At 42.7% G+C, this 20,655-nt stretch overlaps 1 protein-coding gene across 1 annotated transcript in view; it reads left to right on the forward strand.

Annotated features, from left to right (window-relative positions):
• LOC139366816 (orofacial cleft 1 candidate 1) overlaps window positions 1–20,655 on the forward strand; it is a 101,521-nt gene that overhangs the window by 43,299 nt on the left and 37,567 nt on the right. The window contains exons 12-15 of the mRNA XM_071104511.1: window positions 328–591; window positions 1,095–1,314; window positions 7,598–7,686; window positions 9,749–9,927. Coding sequence (XP_070960612.1) covers window positions 328–591; window positions 1,095–1,314; window positions 7,598–7,686; window positions 9,749–9,927 — 752 coding nt within the window. The remainder of the gene's footprint in view (window positions 1–327; window positions 592–1,094; window positions 1,315–7,597; window positions 7,687–9,748; window positions 9,928–20,655) is intronic.

The raw sequence follows: 20,655 nt of genomic DNA on the forward strand, positions 1-20,655 counted from the left end.
TAACTCTCAAACCAGTCTTTATCATTTAATCTCTTCCCAAACCTTAGTTTAATGCCAACATTGTTGTGGGACCGGTTAAGACCGTTAATATAATCTATTGTAGGCTGTCATGCAGAGACAGTCTGCATAGCGTAACATGGAAAATAGATTAGTAGAGGACACAGAGGCGGATTTGGAGGAATGATGATCTAGGTTGTGGTTTGAGAGTTAACAATCTCCCCTGAGGGCTCCTGTCCTATTTGCCCCCCTATGTATGTATATGTGCGTGTGTGTGTGTGTGTGTGTGTGTGTGTGTGTGTGTGTGTGTGTGTGTGTGTGTGTGTGTAGATCCTGCCTGCGTCGTGTGACATGCTGCCCTCCATGGTCCTGCTGTTCAGGCTGCTGGGCCTGACGGGGGAGCAGAGCCAGGTCGGCACCACACTGGGCTGGGCCGCCTTCCCTGTCTGCCACGCCACCCTCACAACTGTCCAGGGGCGCTTCAAGACCCCCATCCTCAGGGGGATCCCGCACCCCCACCTCGACCAGTTCCGCAAGATAGAAGGCCTTATGTCAGCCGACCTGGACAACTGGCTGTGTAACCTGTACTTCCAGGTGTGTGGGCGTGTTATCGTGTGGGTTGATGGTAGCGTGTGTGAGGGAGAGTGGGCGAAGGAGTTGTTTCCGTGTTTGTGTTTGTGTGTCCCTTTCAGTTGGGAATGTTGAGCCCAGGGGCTATGGACAGTCACCTGATTTGAACCATTATCAGAGAAGCTGGGTGGTTGGTCTGTCTGAGGGGATATTATGTGTGGTAAATGGTTTTAGCTGAGAAATTGTAAATTGGCCCCAGATTGTAAATAAACCACATATTTACTAAACATATCCTGATGCATTTGAGGTGATGCATTGATCCAATTACTCAGCAGCTTAATTTAATTAAAATACAGAACAAAGGTTTCTCTAGTTACAGTTCCTCTGCATTTTCTTGTCCCAAGTGTATTTTTCCTATCAATAGGAATAATTATTGCAACTAATATCTAGTGGTTTTTAGACATAAAGGAGTAGCCGCTCTGTATCTCCCCCAACCCCCCTCTCCCCTTCCCGTAATGGCTCTACAGGTGAGGAAGCTCCCCAGTGGCAGCTCCAGAGGGGATGAGGAGCACAGTGTCACCCTGCAGATCCCTCCTCTCCTCGTCCCCCCTTCGCCCCCCCAGGCAGGCCCAAGCGGCACCAGCCCCAGCCGGGGGAGAGGCGGCATCAAGCCGTGTCACCGGGGGTCCCCTCTCCACCTGTCTGCCTCACACTCCTCCTCTGCCTGCTCCTCCTCCACTCTGCCAGGTAGGGCTCCCCCACCGTCACCCCCATCACCCCCTACTGCCAGCGGCCACAGTGGGGGACAAATTTCACCTAATGTCACAGACAGAGTGGCAGGTCTCCATGGCTGTCAAAGGAGGTGATTGTGCTCTGAGGCAGGTCCTTGGTGTTTATCATGTGCTATTATTAGTTACTATGTATTGTCAGTATTGCTATTGTATTGCTAGATATTGCTGTATTGTTGAGCTAAAAACATAAGCATTTTGCTGCACCTGCGATAACGTCTGCAAAATTGTACGCGACCAATAAACTTTGATTTGATTAATATATTTTCAAAATACATTTCAACCAGTTATAGTACCAGAGTGTATTACTAACATTGCCCATTTCAAATTAGATTGAACATTTCATTCCATTTTACACAACAAACAAACACTCATAACTAGAAGGATGTAATGCAATGGGAACTATGGAATAGATCAAATGTTTTATTAAAACGAGGAAACGGCTAGTTCTCTAGCAGGAACTCATATAACCTCTCCGTGTGCCATTAGCATATTCATATTTTGTTCTTCTGTGGATGTGGATGTGCTCAATGTGTTTGCGAAACAACAGATGAGAAAACCCCCAGCCTCATGCTGAGATAAAAGTCATAGGACATGTTGCATGTATTTAAAAGATACACTAAGTATGATTTGAATTCTAGTGGTAAGTTCGTGCTGCACGCGAGTACAAGCAAACAACAACAACCACCTAAAAACACATTTCATAACACTTGGTTTGACAGCACAATGCTGAAGCCAGTGTGGTTCACACATTTTTGTTCTCCTGAAGTATTTGGCATTTTCTATGCAGAGAACTGAATCTCATGGCATGGCGTGTTTGTCTAGTACACAGCCTGTCCAGTTGACACCACAGCATTGTGAAATCTTTGAACAGTTTATTGTTGCCACTTAAGCTTTACTTTAGATATGAGGACTTGTGATTTATTATAACTCATTGATGAAATGCAAACATATGGGAATGTCCTGGCACTACAGTCTTAGTCTGGTCCCAGATGAGTTTGTGCTGTATTGCCAACTTCTATGGTCCATTTGGCATGACAATGACCATAGGAGTTGGCTATACAGCTCAAACAGATCTGGGATGAGGCTACTAAAGTCCCTCTTCAGTACGGTCACATGGATGTGTTTCTCAGCTGAAAGGACAGGCAGGTGGAAAAGAGTAACATCGTCCATCTGTAGAGAGGAAGTGAATAATACCGGCCTGCTATTACCAAGGATAATGCGGCCAGTTTCTCACTTAAAACACACTTCTCTTGTTTCCCCTGGTTTTCAGGTCAGGCAACATCCTGGCCAACGTCAGAAATCAAACATAGGCTCATTTGGTATTGATCTAGTACAAAGACGACCAGGCCTCTGTTATTAATACATCACTTTTTTTGGCAGGGCGCTCATCTTTATTTAACAGTCCTCGAAAAAGTTTCTGGGGTAGTGCTGCAGCTTTAAACATCAGACGGGCGTTTTAATTACAAATGAGTTGTGACAGGTCTGCTGGGTAGCAACCTGGCCCATTTTAAACGTGATGTCGGCTGACAGCTCGAGCCGTGTTCTCCGAGTGTTCTTCGAGCGCCTCAACATGTGGAAGAAATTGGTCTTTTACATTTCACAGCTTGTCACTTCCTCTGCAGTGCGACCCTTGACCTCCCACTGAGATCCTAACACCCCACAAGGGAAGTGTCCCCGACAAGAGCATTCTGGGAGATTTATGTTCTGCCACACAGGCAAAGTACCAGTCCTCCACACCCACCTCCTCCACTCTATGAAAAGAAAGAGGGGGGAACAACAGAGAAAATTCAGGTGAGGAGGTGGCTGGAGAAGAAGTGAACCTGATCCGTACCTTGAGTAACGGATCAAAAGGTGTTCCTCACAGCACCTCGCGGAGGCCCGTTAAGGCACCGCTCCGTAAGTCTAGCTGACGTTTGTGTCACATTTGCATATGGATCCTTTCACGTTGCATTACTTCTCGGAGCGGAGTTATGATATTCAGATGGAGAGATTACATCAAGCTCTGAGGAGAGAGATTGGATAGACAACTTTAACCTAGCCCACAACTGGAAATCAAATTCAGCGAGGAAAGAGAGGAACAAATTATTTCTGTTATCCAGCACTCTGTCAAAGTCGGGGGCCTCAACCATTTCCTTCCATTTGGAGGAAGCTTTCTGTTTTTGATGTATAGAGATTCCTTTTTCTTTCTGTGCGTGTAACGCCAGAGCTTTTCTCATTATGTGCTTCCCTCAGAATCAGGACAAGTATATGGAGACCTCTTGTCATAGGATAACACACACATAGTCTTACTTGACAGTCAGACTGAAAGTTGTGCGTTCCTGGGGCCTTAAGTTAATTAATCTCCCTCGCATTATCACAGCCCTGGATGAGGTGTCTATTACAGACAAGAAAGTGACTGACAACCCCATCCTTGATGACTATACCAAATAATAGATTTGACGAGTTTGGAGAAATTATTTAAAAAACGCTGATGTATAGCCATTTTTCACTGTTGACTTTGTTGTGTCAGAAAAGTAAACTTACCATATGAGAATCATAATCCGGTTTTACTTTGTTTGCTCCATGCATATCGAAGTCTATATTCCTTTTTGAACACACGAGAGTCGCCAAAGGCGGTGTGGGTTAAACTGACCTTTCACATTAACTGAATGATCCGGTTACACTTGAGTTTGTTTGAATCCAAATGACTAATTAGATTAGGCCTGTGTTCTATGATTGCCGTCAGTGGATCAGTAACTGGATGCAGCGGATCAGAGTTGAGAGGGTTTCGTTTTGTGTTGTTGCTTTTCTCCCCCTCGTTTTGCCAATGCATCATACTGCATCATAATACCCCCCTTGAGCACAATTTCGAGGATTTTTCATCTGTCTCTGGAACGCTGCCCTGAACATTCAGGATAAAGGTCCCTCAGGGTTAGGGTATTGGTCATTCCAGTCAAACTTTACCACTACGTTATATCGTTATAATGTTATATCTCTACCGTTCTGCGATGGTCCCCCAATTAATGTTGCACTGTCCATATTCAAAGCCTGTTTGTATAGATACAAGAGTAACCCCACAAAGTGGATGTTACAGATTGGGACAAACGGAACCCAAGGGGAACACTGTTTAGTTTAACCCCCCTCCCCCATCGCATACATACAGCATGTCCTCTATGCTGATGAATGAACAGAGATGGAGATGTGAAGTGTACTTCAACAAGATCCTTTTATTAATCACCGCTATAATATTCCAACATGTTATCCAAGCTTCAAGTGAGACTGCAAAGATCCGTGATCCTACTTCGAGTTGCGTCATCGAGTAAACAATGCTACGTTCGAATAACCACATCGCTGTGAGTCGAAACAATCGCTGAATATAAAACCCTGCCACCGAATACCGGCAGCGAGGGCACTCTCGGGTAATCAATGATTCACTGACCTTGGCTCCACGGTCAACTTTGGACCAATCACAGGGCAATTAGAAGCCCAGGTGAGTGGAAAGGGCTCGGCTGGTCGGCTTTCACTAGCAGTAACGGCGCCCTGGACTTCTCAGTGTGGTGGACCCGGGGCCATGTTTTCCAGCCGAGGTCTCTCTCGCTCTCTCTCTCCCAGCTCTTTCTTTCTCTTCTCCTTCTCTGTCTCTCTCCCTCACTCTGTCTGTCTCTCTCTCTCTCCCAGTTCAGAGAGAACCAGCTGGATAACAAGGAAGCTGTTGTTCTACCCTCGGAGCAACACTGGGGTTGTGGCAGCAGCCCTCCAAGTTCATGGACATAGCCTATAGCTGTCAACACTGTGCTAATTCTGGCCCAACACCATCTGAGAATCAGGGTTGGTGAATTAAACCCGAAGCTGCAGTATGGTGCTCTCTCTTCTCTTCTTTCCTCTCTTTCTTTCTCTCTCTCTCTCTCCGTCCACAGCGGCGCTGGTGTTTTAACACACAAACAATGACAATGAATGTCCTCTAACAGTGAGTGAGCTTATATTAGACCTCAGCTGTACCGCTTAACTGCATGCCTATCACTTTCTGCAGTACTTCCAACCCGTAAGCAAGGTACTTCTGAGTTTGTATTATTTCGATGTAACTACTTTGTTTAATATATTCTTATTTTTCTGGAATTCATTATATTTTTAGGACCTATAGCAAACAATTATACTCATTGTCTGTTGAATGCATTTGAAAGAAAAAGCATGTTAAACACACCCACGTTTGTGAATAATGTTTGTACATTTGACTACAAGGGTCATTGACTCAGTGCCATTCTGTTATTGATTCTCTTACACCTTCTCAATTTCCATCTCTGTCGGTCTCTGGCTTTTCTATGAGGAGGAGACATTTTTACCTTTATTTAACTAGGCAAGTCAGTTAAGAACAAATTATTATTTACAATGACAGCCTACCCTGGTCAAACCCGATCGACGCTGGGCCAATTGTGTGCCGCCCTATGGGAGTTCCAATCACAGCCGGATGTGATACAGCCTGGATTCAAACCAGGGACTGTAGTGACGCCTCTTGCACTGAGATGCAGTGCCTTAGACCGCTGCGCCACTCGGGAGAACTTACATCTCATGTTTGACTTACTGTACAGTAACTGTCACAGTAAAAAATAAATCTGAATTCGGTATATACTGTAGGATCTCTTTAACAGAACATTTTATGATTTTGAATGTTGACAGCACACATAAAGACTTAACTTTGCAAGCCAGAGTTAAATAGTTATGCAATCACATGACAGATCATGGAAAAAATAACATTCTTCACTCTGAAAATAACAGATATAAGCTTATTACCTTGTAACTGTAGGCATTCCTAATGTTTACCAGCAAAGCCCTGGTAATTAAGAACTACATCTGGGTTGGAATTAAATCTGATGTCAGTCTCCGAAACCAGGAGGAAGCTGAACAGTCTTGCCATTAAGTACACTTTAGCCGTCAGACGGATTTGCTGATATGTCGCCTATATTTAAAGGTTATTATTACTGATATATTTAATCCCGCAGCAAGAGAGAAAAATTATATCATCTCAGAGGTTTCCATATTTATTATATAGATGTGACTGGCTGCAGAAGAAGACGAGAAAAAAAGCGCTGAAAAAAAGTTTCACATAGTGAAATTTTTACATGTATCAAGCTAAGGTTTACTTAATTAGAACCTCCAGGCAATGCAAGAACCCTTTTTTAAATTCTGTGAATGTTAATATGCTAAATAATGCAAAGCTCCGGCTCTTCAAGCATGAGACACACATCTGGCGGCTTACCATTTAAATTACAGCAAAAAAATGAGAGAGAGAGTGAGAGAGAAAAGAAAAAGGGGAGGAAAAAACACTTCAAAAGTAATTTTCCAAAGGAAAGAAGAATGGAGAAATGTATTACAACCAAATTTAATTTCTTTTTCGATTTTTCATCATGTCTAATTGCATGCATTAGAGCGTTCAGGCTCGGAAGGTTTGGCTTCTTAGATTGTGGGAGATGTGTGTGCAGGGACGTTTCATAAGTCTCTCTCTCTCTCTTTCTCTCTGAGGAAAATCAGCCTCTTAGACTTTGTTGCTTTTGCAAACTCTCCTGACAGAACAACGCAACAACTTTACTACCTGCCTCTGACTACGATCACTACACACCACACATGTGCAGTATAAAGAAATATTTTAACAATATTGCAATCATGTGTTGACTGTTTTATTTTAGGAATAATCTACATGATTTTGAAACATGTATTTGGTAATTATATAGTCAATTATGCAGGACTATTTCATTGATTGGTTGCTTAAATTAATGATGTCCTTTTGATTGATAAAAATAGTGATTTAACAAATATTTAAGAGTGCATTTTTTGTAGTATTTTTTTTACATCCCAATTTAAATTGTATTGACTTTTTCTTATTTCAGTTACTAGATACTGTATGTGACGAAATGGTGTTAGTCAATATGTAAGTTACCATATATATAGATAGACATGCTGTTTGTGTGTATAAAATCATTGTTTCGTCCTACTGTTTACTGACGATTTGAGATATTTTTGCTCAAATACGTTTTTTTTAACAAACTTTTTATTGCTTGTTTTATTTTTGAACAACCTACCTGGTCAACTCCTACCAGCACTCCTACAGGAAGCAGAACCAGGATAAAAAATGTATTCATTAATCAGACATAAATAATGATTTATGGTTACAGTACTTTCTCTCTCTTACTGTTGTTGCCAGATGTGCTTTGCTAATGAAAATAAACATGAATCTTTCTTTTCTTTCTTTCACTCTTATATGACAGGGAAGAACTCCACAGTAGTGGTCCCTGAGAAAATAGAGGAGATGAGAGATCCCTACACAGAGAAAGCAGAGACATGGATGCACTACAAGGTAACAATGTGATTTAGGAAAAATAATTTCTACCCCCCCCACACACACAAACCGTCTCCAGCCCTACACACTCCTCCCGTCGTTATTATCTCAGATTTGTCCAAATATATTTCACACTAACAGGTATTTTTTCGGTCTTCAAAGCCAGGTTTGATCTGCTTGACAAGCCAAAGCAGCTGAAATTCTGTGAAATCAGCAATGCCAGCCAGGCCTTTTTATTGCTCCGAACAGGCCTCTGCCTGAGCTACAGAGGACTTAAGCTAAATGAACCAAAGCCTAGTACGTTACCTGCCATACTTTGAAGTGGTAATTGCAGAACTACTTTTCTTTGCTGATCTGGCATTGCTGTCTCACGTTCTGCTTTGCTATTGTGCCCTCCTTTGTTGTTGTGATGTTATTGTGGTGACGTTATTGTGGTGATGTTATTGTTGTGATGTTATTGTTGTGATGTTTTGGTTGTGATGTTGTTGTGATGTAATGGTTGTGATGTTGTGGTGTTGTTGTTGTGTTGTTGTTGTGATGTTGTTGTGATGTTATGGTTGTGAAGTTATAGTTGTGATGTTGTTGTGATGTTATGGTTGTGAAGTTTTAGTTGTGATGTTATGGTTGTGGTGATATGGTTGTGATGTTGTTGTGAAGTTGTGGTTGTGATGCTGTTGTGGTGATATGGTTGTGATGTTGTGGTTGTGATATTGTTTGTGATGTTGTTGTGATGTGGTAGTTGTTGTAGCAGATGATGCATAAACACCACATAAGCTAATATCCACCTCACACTCTTCCCAAGTCTTTATTCCTCAAGCTCCCCTCTACAGCCGCGTTACAAGTGGCTCTTAGTCTCAAGACGGCCAATAATCAGCACTGCTGACCTCTTAAATGAATAAGTTTGTTGATATGAGGTGTTCTTTTTTCTGAAGCCACAAAGCTGCAGGGTTTTAAACGCTGCTAACTCTGTCAAATGTCACCCGGTTGAAGCCAGTTGTCTAATGATTAAGTGCGGTGATCTCAAACCTGCCCCAACCTGGGCGCGGGGGATCAAATTTCAGCCCCCTCTCAACCTACGGTGCCAGGCTAATTAAAATGTATTTTCTCCAGGCGACCACTTCAGCCCAGAGGGCAGGAATCGCAGTGGAAAATCTGGCTCTTAAGATATTGCATTAAATGTATTGTAGAGACACCAGAGAACATTGTGGTTTATATGTCTCCTGTGTTTTTTCTCCTCTCCTCTCCTCTCCTCTCCTCTCCTCTCCTCTCCTCTCCTCTCTCTCTCTCTCTCTCTCTCTCTCTCTCTATCTCTCTGTCTCTCTCTCTCTCTCTCTCTAAATCTCTCTCTCTAAATCTCTCTCTCTCTAAATCTCTCTCTCTCTCTCTCTCTCTCCACCTTTTTTATTGTGATCATCACTCTGGAATTCACACTTTCTTTGGCAAAGATTGCACTATGAAAACCAATGGGGCTTTTATAGGGGCCTTACCCTATTTACTACATCCTGGGCACAGTTCTCACAGGTGGAGGAGAGCGAGAGAGACGGAAGGCTCTTTTTCAAACTAGGGAGCTGATTAACATAATCAGGAAGTGTTTCACAACTTCTAGCTAGCAGACAGCCTAAGCCCACCCAAGGGCAAGGCAGCACTAGTTGACAGGACAAGGTAAAGCAAGCCGTTAACACGTTGCCGGGCTTAACATAATATAATACATAAACATAATATCAGGCACTGAAGTACCTCTGCAGGTGAAATATTTAAAACCCACTTCCTACCATTATGACTGTGTTTACACCAGTCCACGACTAGTGTAAATAACAGCAACAGCTGCCCTATACGTTCTGCTGCATTTCTCCATCTACGCCTTGTTTCTCCCTCATCAAAGTTGCTCCTCTCCAGAGATGTGTTATTTGGGTGTCATTCAGTTCTGAGACTGGAAGAGAACAGTGGCTCAAAAGTGTGATGCACTGTCTCCATGTGATCCCCAGATAGATTGGGGCCCGTTTCCTGCTCTGCCTGCTTTGATTACAAACGACATCCGCATGTGTTGTGCCCCCCCCCCAATTTGTGCTCTCCCCAACAGAAGAAGCCAATCAACAAGATAAATAGCTCGAGCGCCCATGTAAGAGGGAGCGCGGCACCTCCACCGCTTCTGCAGGGCCAGGCTGACAAACAGGAGACAGCAGCTCCGGCTGCAGCATCATCGGAGAAGAGGGAGAATCTCTGGGCTAAGGAGATGGAGGAGTATACGTTCTCCCTACAGTAAGTCTCACCACTCATTATACAACTTCCAGTCGCAGCACGGAGGAAATGTGTGTGAGGACAGCTTTTTGCCTCGCAGAAACGGGGCCGCGATAGCCCCATTTTAGCGCAGAATGTCTCTGTAATAACTACTATAGAAACGATGGCACACTCACACATCTTAGGTAGTGCATTGTGAAGAAGACCAATTTTTATTTTTTTAGGGGGTGGATCAGCTTTAATATTGCAAATAGATTGTGGCTTCTATCAAAGTAATTGTTTGCATCATTTCCAGTCCCCCATATATATTTTTTTATATCTTTGTTTATAAAAAGTGAGTGCCGATATCTCCAACCTCATCGTGGTTATGTATCTCCCCTGGTGCTATGGGGTAAGATCTTTAAAAGGGGTGCGCATGGCAACATTGGCTCATCACACATACCTCTGTCACTGTGTGGTTAGTTGTTTTTCAATTCCCCTGCAATACAAACTGAATAAGAGGGTTGGGCAAATGTTTTCTCTTTATTGTGGCTTACAGCATTTGATTTTAATGAGAAAACAGGGGTGTATCAAGCACAAACAGCCCAGGATACACATGGTATAAAACACCTCCGCCAAACACGTTTGAGAGAAAAATATTTTCATAGAGTATTAAAATAATATAAAGTGAGTATTGCTTATTTCAACGGGAAACAAAGTTTTGCAGGTATTTGTTTTTATTTGAGATTTGAGAACATAAATGAATACAAGGCGAATCTGCAACCATCACAATGAGAGGGAAAGCCTCACGCTCTCAGGGGATTAAAAAGGGGCCTGTGTTTCCTCATTTCAGAGTAGTTTGTAATTTATAGCTTCCGGTGGCATATTAAACAAGATCAGAGACTACACTCTGGCATCTCCCGAACACACCAGGGGAATTAAAATCATTACCACGACAACAAAAATGAAGCCACAAACATGACGACACAATGCTAAGTGAAGGAAGAGAAAAGCACATAATGATTCTAACTTGTATGGGCAGACTATACGACGGGAAACATTTAAAGTGTGTTTTACTTTTACTTTAGGACACTTGGTTGATTATTCAAGATGTGTTAAGCTGTGGAACATATTACAATTTTGCCTTTATGCCCTATAATGAACTAAAGCCTTAGAAAGCTCCTCCCATATTTATTACGTTTTAAGACCGAGCTCAAACTTCAAGCAGAGCTCACTCGTCCTACATTACATCTGTTCATCACAGCAATCAGAGGCACTGATGTTGTCTTTCCTCAATATCCCAAACAGTCCTGCAGTGCTTTTTGAGTTACGCTGGGCATGTCTAGCACCTGAGGACTGTATGGGGAACAAGCATACGGGGATACTGGTATTGTTTTATTCACCATTCCACTCTTCTTACTGTAATGATGTCATCTGTGATGCCGTGTGCTGGAGCTCTGTGTTCTATTCAGAATTTCTGGATTCATATTGGGGTGATTGAGGGATATTACTGCCATCTAGAGAACCACGAGAGACTGAGCCCATTGATGAGAACCTTGTTTTTAGGGCAAATCAGATATACACACCGCGCTCACACTGGCTACTGTGAACAATGTTCAAAACATACCGTATTTTCAGGTTCCAACTAACCTCAAGATTCTTATCCTCTTGACCATAACCTATTTGGTTTATGAAGGCATCTTGATGAAGCTCAAACAATATTACCAGGAATTTCATTACCATATCAAATTGCAAATCATATGCCAATATTGAACTTTCCTTTAAGATAATACACAATGCTGGATATTAATTCTACAAGAATGTAATTTACCCACACAAGAGCAAACACGCCGTGCATTATCGTTAACAAGAACTAGAGAATAAAGTCTTCCCTAAGATGAACCACTCTACTGCTTCTAACGAGGTAGAAATCAGTAACACCTTCTGGCAGATGATAAAAGACATTGAATGTTGTGTATTGTACATAATATAGCGGGCCTACATAAATAATGTTTTCCATTTGAAGTTTTAGCTCTATGGGGCAGTATCTGGTTCAACCCTCTCTTTCTTGGAGTTTTGATTATATTCCCCTCTCAGTTTTATCCCCTTCGATTTGCATATCAAAACGTAAAAAGGTATTAGTTGCCAACCTCAAATGCAACTCATCCCAAAACATACGTCGCTGCACGATAATAACCGTTAACCATGAATTACAATTTCAAAGGAAAACACAATGCTCTTAAGTGCAAGTATTGACAATAACAGACAATTCCCCGCAAATAAAAAGGCAGGAATTTCCTGCTCAGTTGATATCTGTTTGAAGAAACATGAAAGACACTCGCCGACCCTTCCACCTTATTTGATGTCTGCGAGTGGAGACTTCTTAAGCACCTTTCTCAAAAGAATGTGAGTGAATAAAATCAAAGTGTTTGATTAGTGTTGTAATTTGATATGGCCAATTTGCTACTGGATACCACTGCAACAACTTTTACTAAGGTAAACATATTTGAACGGACTACTATAGCCTACTGTACTGACCGATAAACAATGTAACAATCCAGCAAAGCATTTTAAAGTCAATGGTGATCTGTATTTTTAGGACTTTTCTGATTCCATATAAAATAGGAAATGAACAGGAAAGTGGTAGCTGCATTTACATGTATCTTTAACAGCCTCTTATTACCAACTTTAGTGGGCCGCGCAAACTCCTCCTGATTTCATTGTCGTGGGTTTTGGTGTAATCTGTTGTGGGAGGAGTTGCCTTTTTATCTGTTAGGAAAGTTTTCATTGGATTTGTGAAACCCAACTTGAACTTTAAGATGATAACAGTACTTGAAGTTTAAACTGTGACCTCTACACATGAGCACCTCTAATAATATTAAAGACCCAATCAGCATTGACACAAGGGGCCAGTACTCATGAGGAGCCAGTACTCAGGAGGAGCCAGTAGTCATGAGGAGCCAGTACTCATAAGGGGCCAGTACTCATTAGTCAACTATATTGGTCTGGAGGACTACAGGTCATTACAGAAAACATATTTGTTCACAATCATCTGTCCCTCAAATGTGTTTTGCTTTCCCCCTCTGTTTGTGCATTAATTAGACTGCCGAGTGTGTCGCAGCAATGGTATCCAACTAAATATTTTTTTCTCTCGTTTTGGGGAAACCTGTTTTAATCAAACTCACTCTCACATAACAATTAGATCTAATTAGCCCAATTATCAAGACTCTAATTACACTGAAATGTACCCCCTAAATCTCATATCAATTATATCTGTGACTTTTCTGTTAGAGAAAGAGAAAGGGAGAAAGATAAGACAAAGTGTAGCGACACCCTTCGCCTCCAGAGGCCACAGGATGATGCAAGTATCCCCACAGTAGATTCAGTCCATGCTGAAACTGGTAGAGGAGAAGCTCTACTGTCTGATAGCATTGTGTATGTCTCCTTATCGCTCGTTTGGATTTTGCACTGTCACATACTGTAATAGAGGATTGTTTCGACTTCAGTTTTATTTCTGTCGCAAATAATGAATTCCGACATTTTGAAGAATTACTGTATGTGCAGCTTTAGAAATTAGGTCGGTTCTGTTGAATCAATTTTTGGTATTTGAACTGTAGTTATCATTAATTTAAAGGCATCTCTCTCATGGGTGGTCAGAGGCCTTAATGCTTTCTAAGGTTTGTATGATCCATCAGAGCATAGTTGACCCAGTGCAGTCTCTCTCTGTTCTGGTACCTTATCTTCCATTAGCTTCCTTCCATTCATTCAGTCTACCATTTGGTGTTGTGCTGCACTGTTGCAGCACAACACCAAATGCTGCATGCTGCAGTCCATAGGGCATACGGGGGAAATCGTAGAAAATCTGTTTTGTTCCTCTGTGAGACTCGGAACCCTAACAGTTCTCATTGTGGCATTCCGTGGAGTCACCAGGAAGTCGGGAACACAGTGACCTACTTTCCCCTCCAGCCTGATGGGTTGGAGATCCACACTTCCCTTCCACCCGTTCCCCGGCAGGGCTTGGCAAGGCGCCGCTTGAGTCCCTGCCTCTCCGGCTGTGTGTGTGACGACGAGAGGGGCTGGCCAAATACCGCCAGGTCACGAATCGACGACGCTCACCTGTTGGCGGGGTAGGGGGCAAGCCCCTCTCTCCCTCTGTCGGCAACGCCGCTCTGATTTTGGAAAGAAAAAGAAAAGTAAGTATTTTTTTCTATGCCTGTCTGTTTGGAAATGGCTATGAAAACACATTGTGCTTTGTTATGGGTTGGTTATCTAAATATTGCACTGAAGTGCATCGCTGATTTGACAGCGCATTGACAAAAAAGACTAGTGCACACTGATGTAAACAACAGCCAGAGAGGAACGCCTGGAACCTGAAAGAGAGAGAGGGAGAGAGCGAGAACCACCTGAAACAACAACAACCTTCCTCAACGATCCCACATACTGCGCTACTCTAATCCAGAACCCAGCAGGGGTCAATCAAATCTGATGTAATGCTCGGTGGAGTTGTGGGTAGAGGTGACGAGCGGTCACCCACCACAGGTTCCCAGAGCCCTTTCCTGCATCCGTGGCCTGGGAGCACATGTTGCCTTCACCCCTCCGGGTCGCGCTAGATGTTGCTCCCACTTCAAGGAAATCAGCGCTGTCAGCTTTCTAACAGGCAGGTCCCTGCCCTGATGCCATTTGCTCGTCCCTGGCAAAGTGGGCATACGATCAGAGAAAGGCCCTCCTAGGCCTGGCAAGTCTGGTATCGTCTGGTCTGGGTCAGTGAGCTGTGTTTCCCACATCCCCTTTATGGGGCCTTGGAGAGAGAAAGAGAGAGACGGAGAAAGAGAGAGGAGATGTTCACAGTGCACAGAGGGCAGGGGCAAAGGTGAGGCTGCTCTGCCACTCTTTTCCAGTTCATTTGTTCACATGTTAACTGAATGACATGAACACTGAAAAATATTGCCAAGTCAATAAACATATTGAAAAAGTTTGACTCATTCCAGTAGTTTTCCCAAAATAGTTTTTAAAACAATAAATGATGCTTGGATGGAAGTGACTTTTATAAGACAGAGACATACTGACTAATGTACTGTAGTACAAACATACAGAACACACTCTCCTTGTACAAATAAACACGGGATCCTGATTTCCATTAGAACAACATTGCTGACGAGTTGCTCTTCTAATAAGCTGACAGGCTGTAACCGTCTGACAGACATATTTGTATTTCTAAATATGACGTTGGCCGACCATTTTGGGTATTGTCAATTTTAGCCAAAGCACACTGTCTGAATCATTGCTGTCCGACTGACCTGTTGTTACCTTTCCCTGTTCTCTGGGTAGTCATTGGATTCAATTATTTGCATAGGCAATGGCATGTGTGGCAATCGCTATGTTTGTAGGGTAGACTATTCCAGCGTCCTTTCCCCACACCAGTCTTTTACGTGAGTGCATGAGCTTTGTCGGTATGGGCTAGGTCGCTATTGTCAGTCTCACCCTTCGTTGGCTGGCCCGTTCCCAGTGTAAATCCTGTGCCTGACACACACACACTCTGGAGGTTTCTGTGGGCCTGGAGCCCCATGGCTCTGGGATTACAGTCTGCCAGTGGGCCCTGATGGAAGGATGCAGTCTTAGTTGGCCAATCATCACCACCACCCCCATCTCCTACCTACACCCCCCCCCCCCCCCCCATCCCTTACCTCTACCACAACCTTCCCCTACCTACACTCCCTAACCCAGAACATCAACCATCACCACCTTCCCCTACCTACACCCACCCCCCCCCCAACCCTGAACGTGTGGTGAGATAAGAGAGAGAGAAAGTGAGAGAACGAGAGTGGAGCATGATGGAGCCTTGAGACACTAACATGCCTGCTGGGAGCGTGTGCAGTGGCATGTGGGGTAGCGTGATGTGCAACCTGCCTGGTGCAGAGAAGAGCCTCACACATGCATGCTGGGAGTGCAGCAGTTCTTGTTGCTCCTCTCTCTATCTCACTCTCTCTCTCTCTCTCTCTCTCTCTCTCTCTCTCTCTCTCTCTCTCTCTCTCTCTCTCTCTCTCTGGTGACAATGTCCTGCAGTTATGAAGACAAGGTCACAAGTAGAATGAAACTACCATGTTAAATACTGATGCAATTCTCAGGAGGCTTCTTGGGGCCTCCCAGTGTACATCACCCAAATAGATCTCTCCAGAGCACTTGTGATTAGTTGTTTCCCCTGCCATAATCAGAGGGGTTATTAAACTGCAGCGATACCACACCGCAAAGCATTGGATTGTTTTTTAAAGGTCAGAATTATACTGAGGTGATGGAAAACAACCTGCTTTGGGATGCTAAGTGCTGTGTTTATAGAGGGGGAGAATAAGGGTAGCCCCTTTGGTTTGTTGATCCCAGGTGCATGCGAATCCTAATGTTTCCACCGCTATTTATGGTTCGCTATGGGACTTACCATTTCCATGTTTTAATCCTAAATCCATCAAGTCTATAAAAAGGCCACATGTTGCATTTTGGGTTGAAAAACAGGGAAGAATGGCTACCTCATGTAAACAGGCAGGCCTGTTCTCATGAACGAGGCCAAAACACGTTTCGGGGGGATATTTGGCTTGGGTAGAACCTTCCTCTGACTACCCTTTCTCTCTGCCAGTTCTTTAGCAATATTACAGTGCTAGCGTTTCATTGGTTCTCCTACACTTGCCTTGCATGTAAGAGCCTCCTCCTCGCATTAAAAAAGGCCCAGGCATATATTAGTCAAACAAGGCCTCCTAATTAAGTGGAACATATTTTTTCACTACTTTTGATTAGGTTAGAGAGCCCAGGCTCCCAGTCCCTCTCAGCTGCAAATAATTCTGATAATTTGGCAGTACAGGCATTATGCTATTCTAATTATATGATGTACTCCAATTCTACAGCTGAGTCACGATGCCATAATTCTCTTTACTATACCCCAAATACCTACTGCTTTCTCATTTTCTCAATGAAACTCATTTATGTGTATCTTGCTTTGCCAGTGTCCTGGAAATGGGGCAACATATAAAACTGAAGATGTTAAGGTAATTGTAGGGGTTGGGAGAAAAAGAAAACAATGTTAAGTTAAACCTCGAGAAAATTGAGCACATTTTAAAAATAACAAATAAAACTTCTCATAAGATGATATCAAGATGACTTAATTAACCGAAAGCCTCGGTTATGGCCTCGCGGGCATGCTGTTGTGGGCACCACTGCTGGACCATATGATTATCATTTAATATATCTTATGGGAGAGAGTGTATTTGGGATTTTCACTTTGTTTTTGTTAAGAGGTTTCATAGCTTCCTGCTTGACTTCATCCCACCTGCTCCAGATTTTTACATGCCAAGATTGTTCAATCTATTACAGATACTTCTACCTCAGAAGTAGAAACACCTAGATATTTCTAGTGATAACTATTTTTGCTATTACAAAGGCTCTTTAAAAATGTGTACACAGTGATGTAATGTTGTCCCATGGCTTGCAGAGTTACCTCCTCCCTATTGACCCAGGGGACACGGCACACAGTGACAGTGATGCCAGCCTGACTACAATATTGTCCCTAGTTAATTGTCAGCAGCATTAGAAAGGTCAGGCTGTTGGAATCACATAGTTCCCCTCGCTGCTTTGATTGAAGCATTCATTCCCAGCTCGTGTTTTACCAGGAAGTGTTTTTTTAAAGCTATCAAGAGTCAGATTAACTAGGTGACTTTCTCTCTCTCCTACAGATGTAGGGTCTTAATTTGACCTATATTGTCACAGTAAAATAATCCTGCAGCAACAGGATTTTAATATTTAGTCCATAATGTTGCTTGATAGGTGGTTAGGCTATTAGCTGTCCAAAAGTAGGTTACATGAAAAGTGCAGTACTGTTAATATAACTGTGTGTGAGTGTGGGTTTTCAGTGCATTTATGTAAATCACAAAGCTCACCTGCATTTCCTGCGAAATGTTTCAGCAACAAAAGAGTGATCAAATTAAGGTCCAACATCTGTAGGCCAGGTTTAGTCTGCTGTCAATTATAGATAACAATCTTAGTTTACTGTCACTGTAGAAAATAAATGCTGTTCTACTGCGCCTGTGTGTGTGTGTGCAATGAGCTGCAGTGGTGTTGAGGAGCATATGCACCCTTCACTGTGTGACGACCCTTAACTTAAGAAAAAAGCCCATCAGCTGTTGAGGAGGAGACAGTCATGTCTTGTCTCTCTCTCACTTCAAAGAACCAGGTACTGTAACTCAGTGTAGTGCAGGCCTGTGAAATCCTCCTTGAAGTTCAGGCACGCTTTGGATGTGTTGTGTAAAACACGTCGCTATAAAGAAGACATACACTGTGATATTGCTAATCCCGCGATTTACCATCAATCACCAAAAAAGCACAGCTCTCTTTCCACCACTCAGCGGCTTGACGCTCGCTTTAAGTGAGACTGCTTGAGTAAAAAACATAGAGAGAGACGGAAGGAGAGGGAGCATGCTTGCTTTTTTTGAAAACTGGGAGTTAGGAAGATACTTTGACTTTGAAGATATTTGCCTGTAAATCTTGTAAAGTGAGTGTAGCTGCTGCACCAGTGGTGCATAAAAGCTTGAGTGTTAATTTATGCATGTATTCTCTAATACACTGCAGAGGAGCAGCAGGCCCGTGTGTAATGTGTGTGGTTGGGGCCCTTAAGTGGAAGTGACATAGGACTTTGGTTCCAGGATGGTATTATTACATTCTTAGCTGGTTTTTGCTCAGATACCTTTGAAAACCCATGTTGTCCTCAGTTGTAAGCTATAGAAGCTGATTGGAAATCGGTCTGTATATGGTTTTCCATTATGTCAGACAAACCTTCTGAAACGCAAAGGAAAAACAGTTCCCTTGTCCTGGCCTTGCTTACAGAACATAGAATGTAAACAAGGATGATATGTCATTTTTTTTTGTCAGTCCTATCTTTCCACTTTGCTTAAAAACTCCAGTATTTTTGACTTACGTCACCGATATGCATTCAGCATGTGAAGAAACAATAACATTATGGGGCATTTGGCGAACTGTCTAGCTAGCGTTTCTTTAAAAAAATACATCTGCAGATAAGAATCCGTTCCCCAACAATGGGGCTTCAGAAAAAAGTGGTTTTGGTACATTTACAAAACAATGCCCATGCCCCCCCCCCCCCTCCCCAAAAAAAAAGTGACAGCAAATAACTTAATCCTACAATAAATGATAAATCTGGTCTTTAAGTGGCCCCAGATTTAGAGCCTTAACTGATGGGAAGGGGGGATATTTCTCAGGGTTACCTTCTTTCGTGCTCCCACCCCTGCAGCCATCTCCGCATAAATCAGCTTTAAACTCCACGCCACACTGTCTCCCTGCAGTACTGCCATCATTACCCATGCCAACTTAAAGGCTTAATACCTGTCCCTACTCGCTGCTTACTTTATACTATTTTGATATTTTTAAAGAGCATGGCGTTCATGTCCGTGGTATATCATATATGTAGAGAGAGATGCTCTCTTGTAACATTCAACTGGAGAGGGGTGTGTTGCAAATTTATCTAGATTTTAGTTGAAGCTATATGATTTTATTCATGGAGAGTTGTTTCCGATTATTGGTGTATGCAATGCTAATCTTTTTTGAAAACTGAGAAATAAACTACAATGAACTCCAATGAAAATAACCTTGGGGAAAAAAATAATATATATATGGACATTCCTGCTGACTGCAGGACTGCAAGGACTGCTGACTGCAAGCCCCCTCCAACATTGTTTTAGAGAATTTTGTAGTACGTCCAACTGGCCTCACAACCACAGACCACGTGTAACCATGCCAGCCCAGGACCTCCACATCCGGCTTCTTCACCTGTGGAATCGTCTGAGACCAGCCACCCGGACAGCTGATGAAACTGAGGAGTATTTTTTGTCTGTAATAAAGCCCTTTTGTGGGGAAAAAGTGGGTGTGCCTGGCTACCAAGTGGGTGGGCCTATGCCCTCCCAGGCCCACCCATAGCTGCACCCCTGCCTAATCCATAGATTAGGATCTAATGAATTCATTTCAAATAACTGATTTCCTTATATGAATTATAACTGAAATTGTTGCATGTTGCATTGATATGTTTGTTTAGTATATATGGAATAGCTTTTTTACATTTGAAATAGTATATACGTTATGTCCACAATATGTCTCTTTGAATGTATGGCACTGTATAGCTTTGCAATAAGGCGTGACATTGGAGTGAAAATCCTTCTTCTCATCACACCCCCTCTCCCTGCTATTTAAATATTGTACTTTTGGTAATTGGAGGTCCCACAATGAAATCAATTCAGTGGGTGATAACAGATTTCACATCGCGTTACCCATTTGGCTTTGAGTAGCCCCCTTGTGTGGAGACAGCTAAAAATATTCCTATTCATGCATCATCAATATCTTCATTACAAGAAAGATGGGAGTTAGGTTGTATTTGCAGTTCCTCCGTAATGCCTCTTGACAGGGTATCATCTTGCCTATGTCTGTGACACATAGCTTTTTTGTCTACTTTGTAATTTTACTTTTGCCGACGTGCGGAAAGCCTTTCTGTACCACGCCACGAAGCCAGAGTCGTGATAAGGCCTAGAATGATACAACTGACCTTTTTCCAATGACAAAACAGCAAGTAGAGACAAAATACATGCACTTTGTTAAAAACTCACCGCATTTAGGTTGTAACACACTAAATTTACAGTATGGGCTTCATGAATAAGTGCATTGACAGAATGCAGTAGTATTTTTTCCAGTAATTGACTTGTATGCTACGTAGTTTATCCTCACTGTACC

This window comes from Oncorhynchus clarkii, chromosome 15 (genome assembly GCF_045791955.1).
Source record: "Oncorhynchus clarkii lewisi isolate Uvic-CL-2024 chromosome 15, UVic_Ocla_1.0, whole genome shotgun sequence".
Taxonomy (NCBI): Eukaryota; Metazoa; Chordata; class Actinopteri; order Salmoniformes; family Salmonidae; genus Oncorhynchus; species Oncorhynchus clarkii.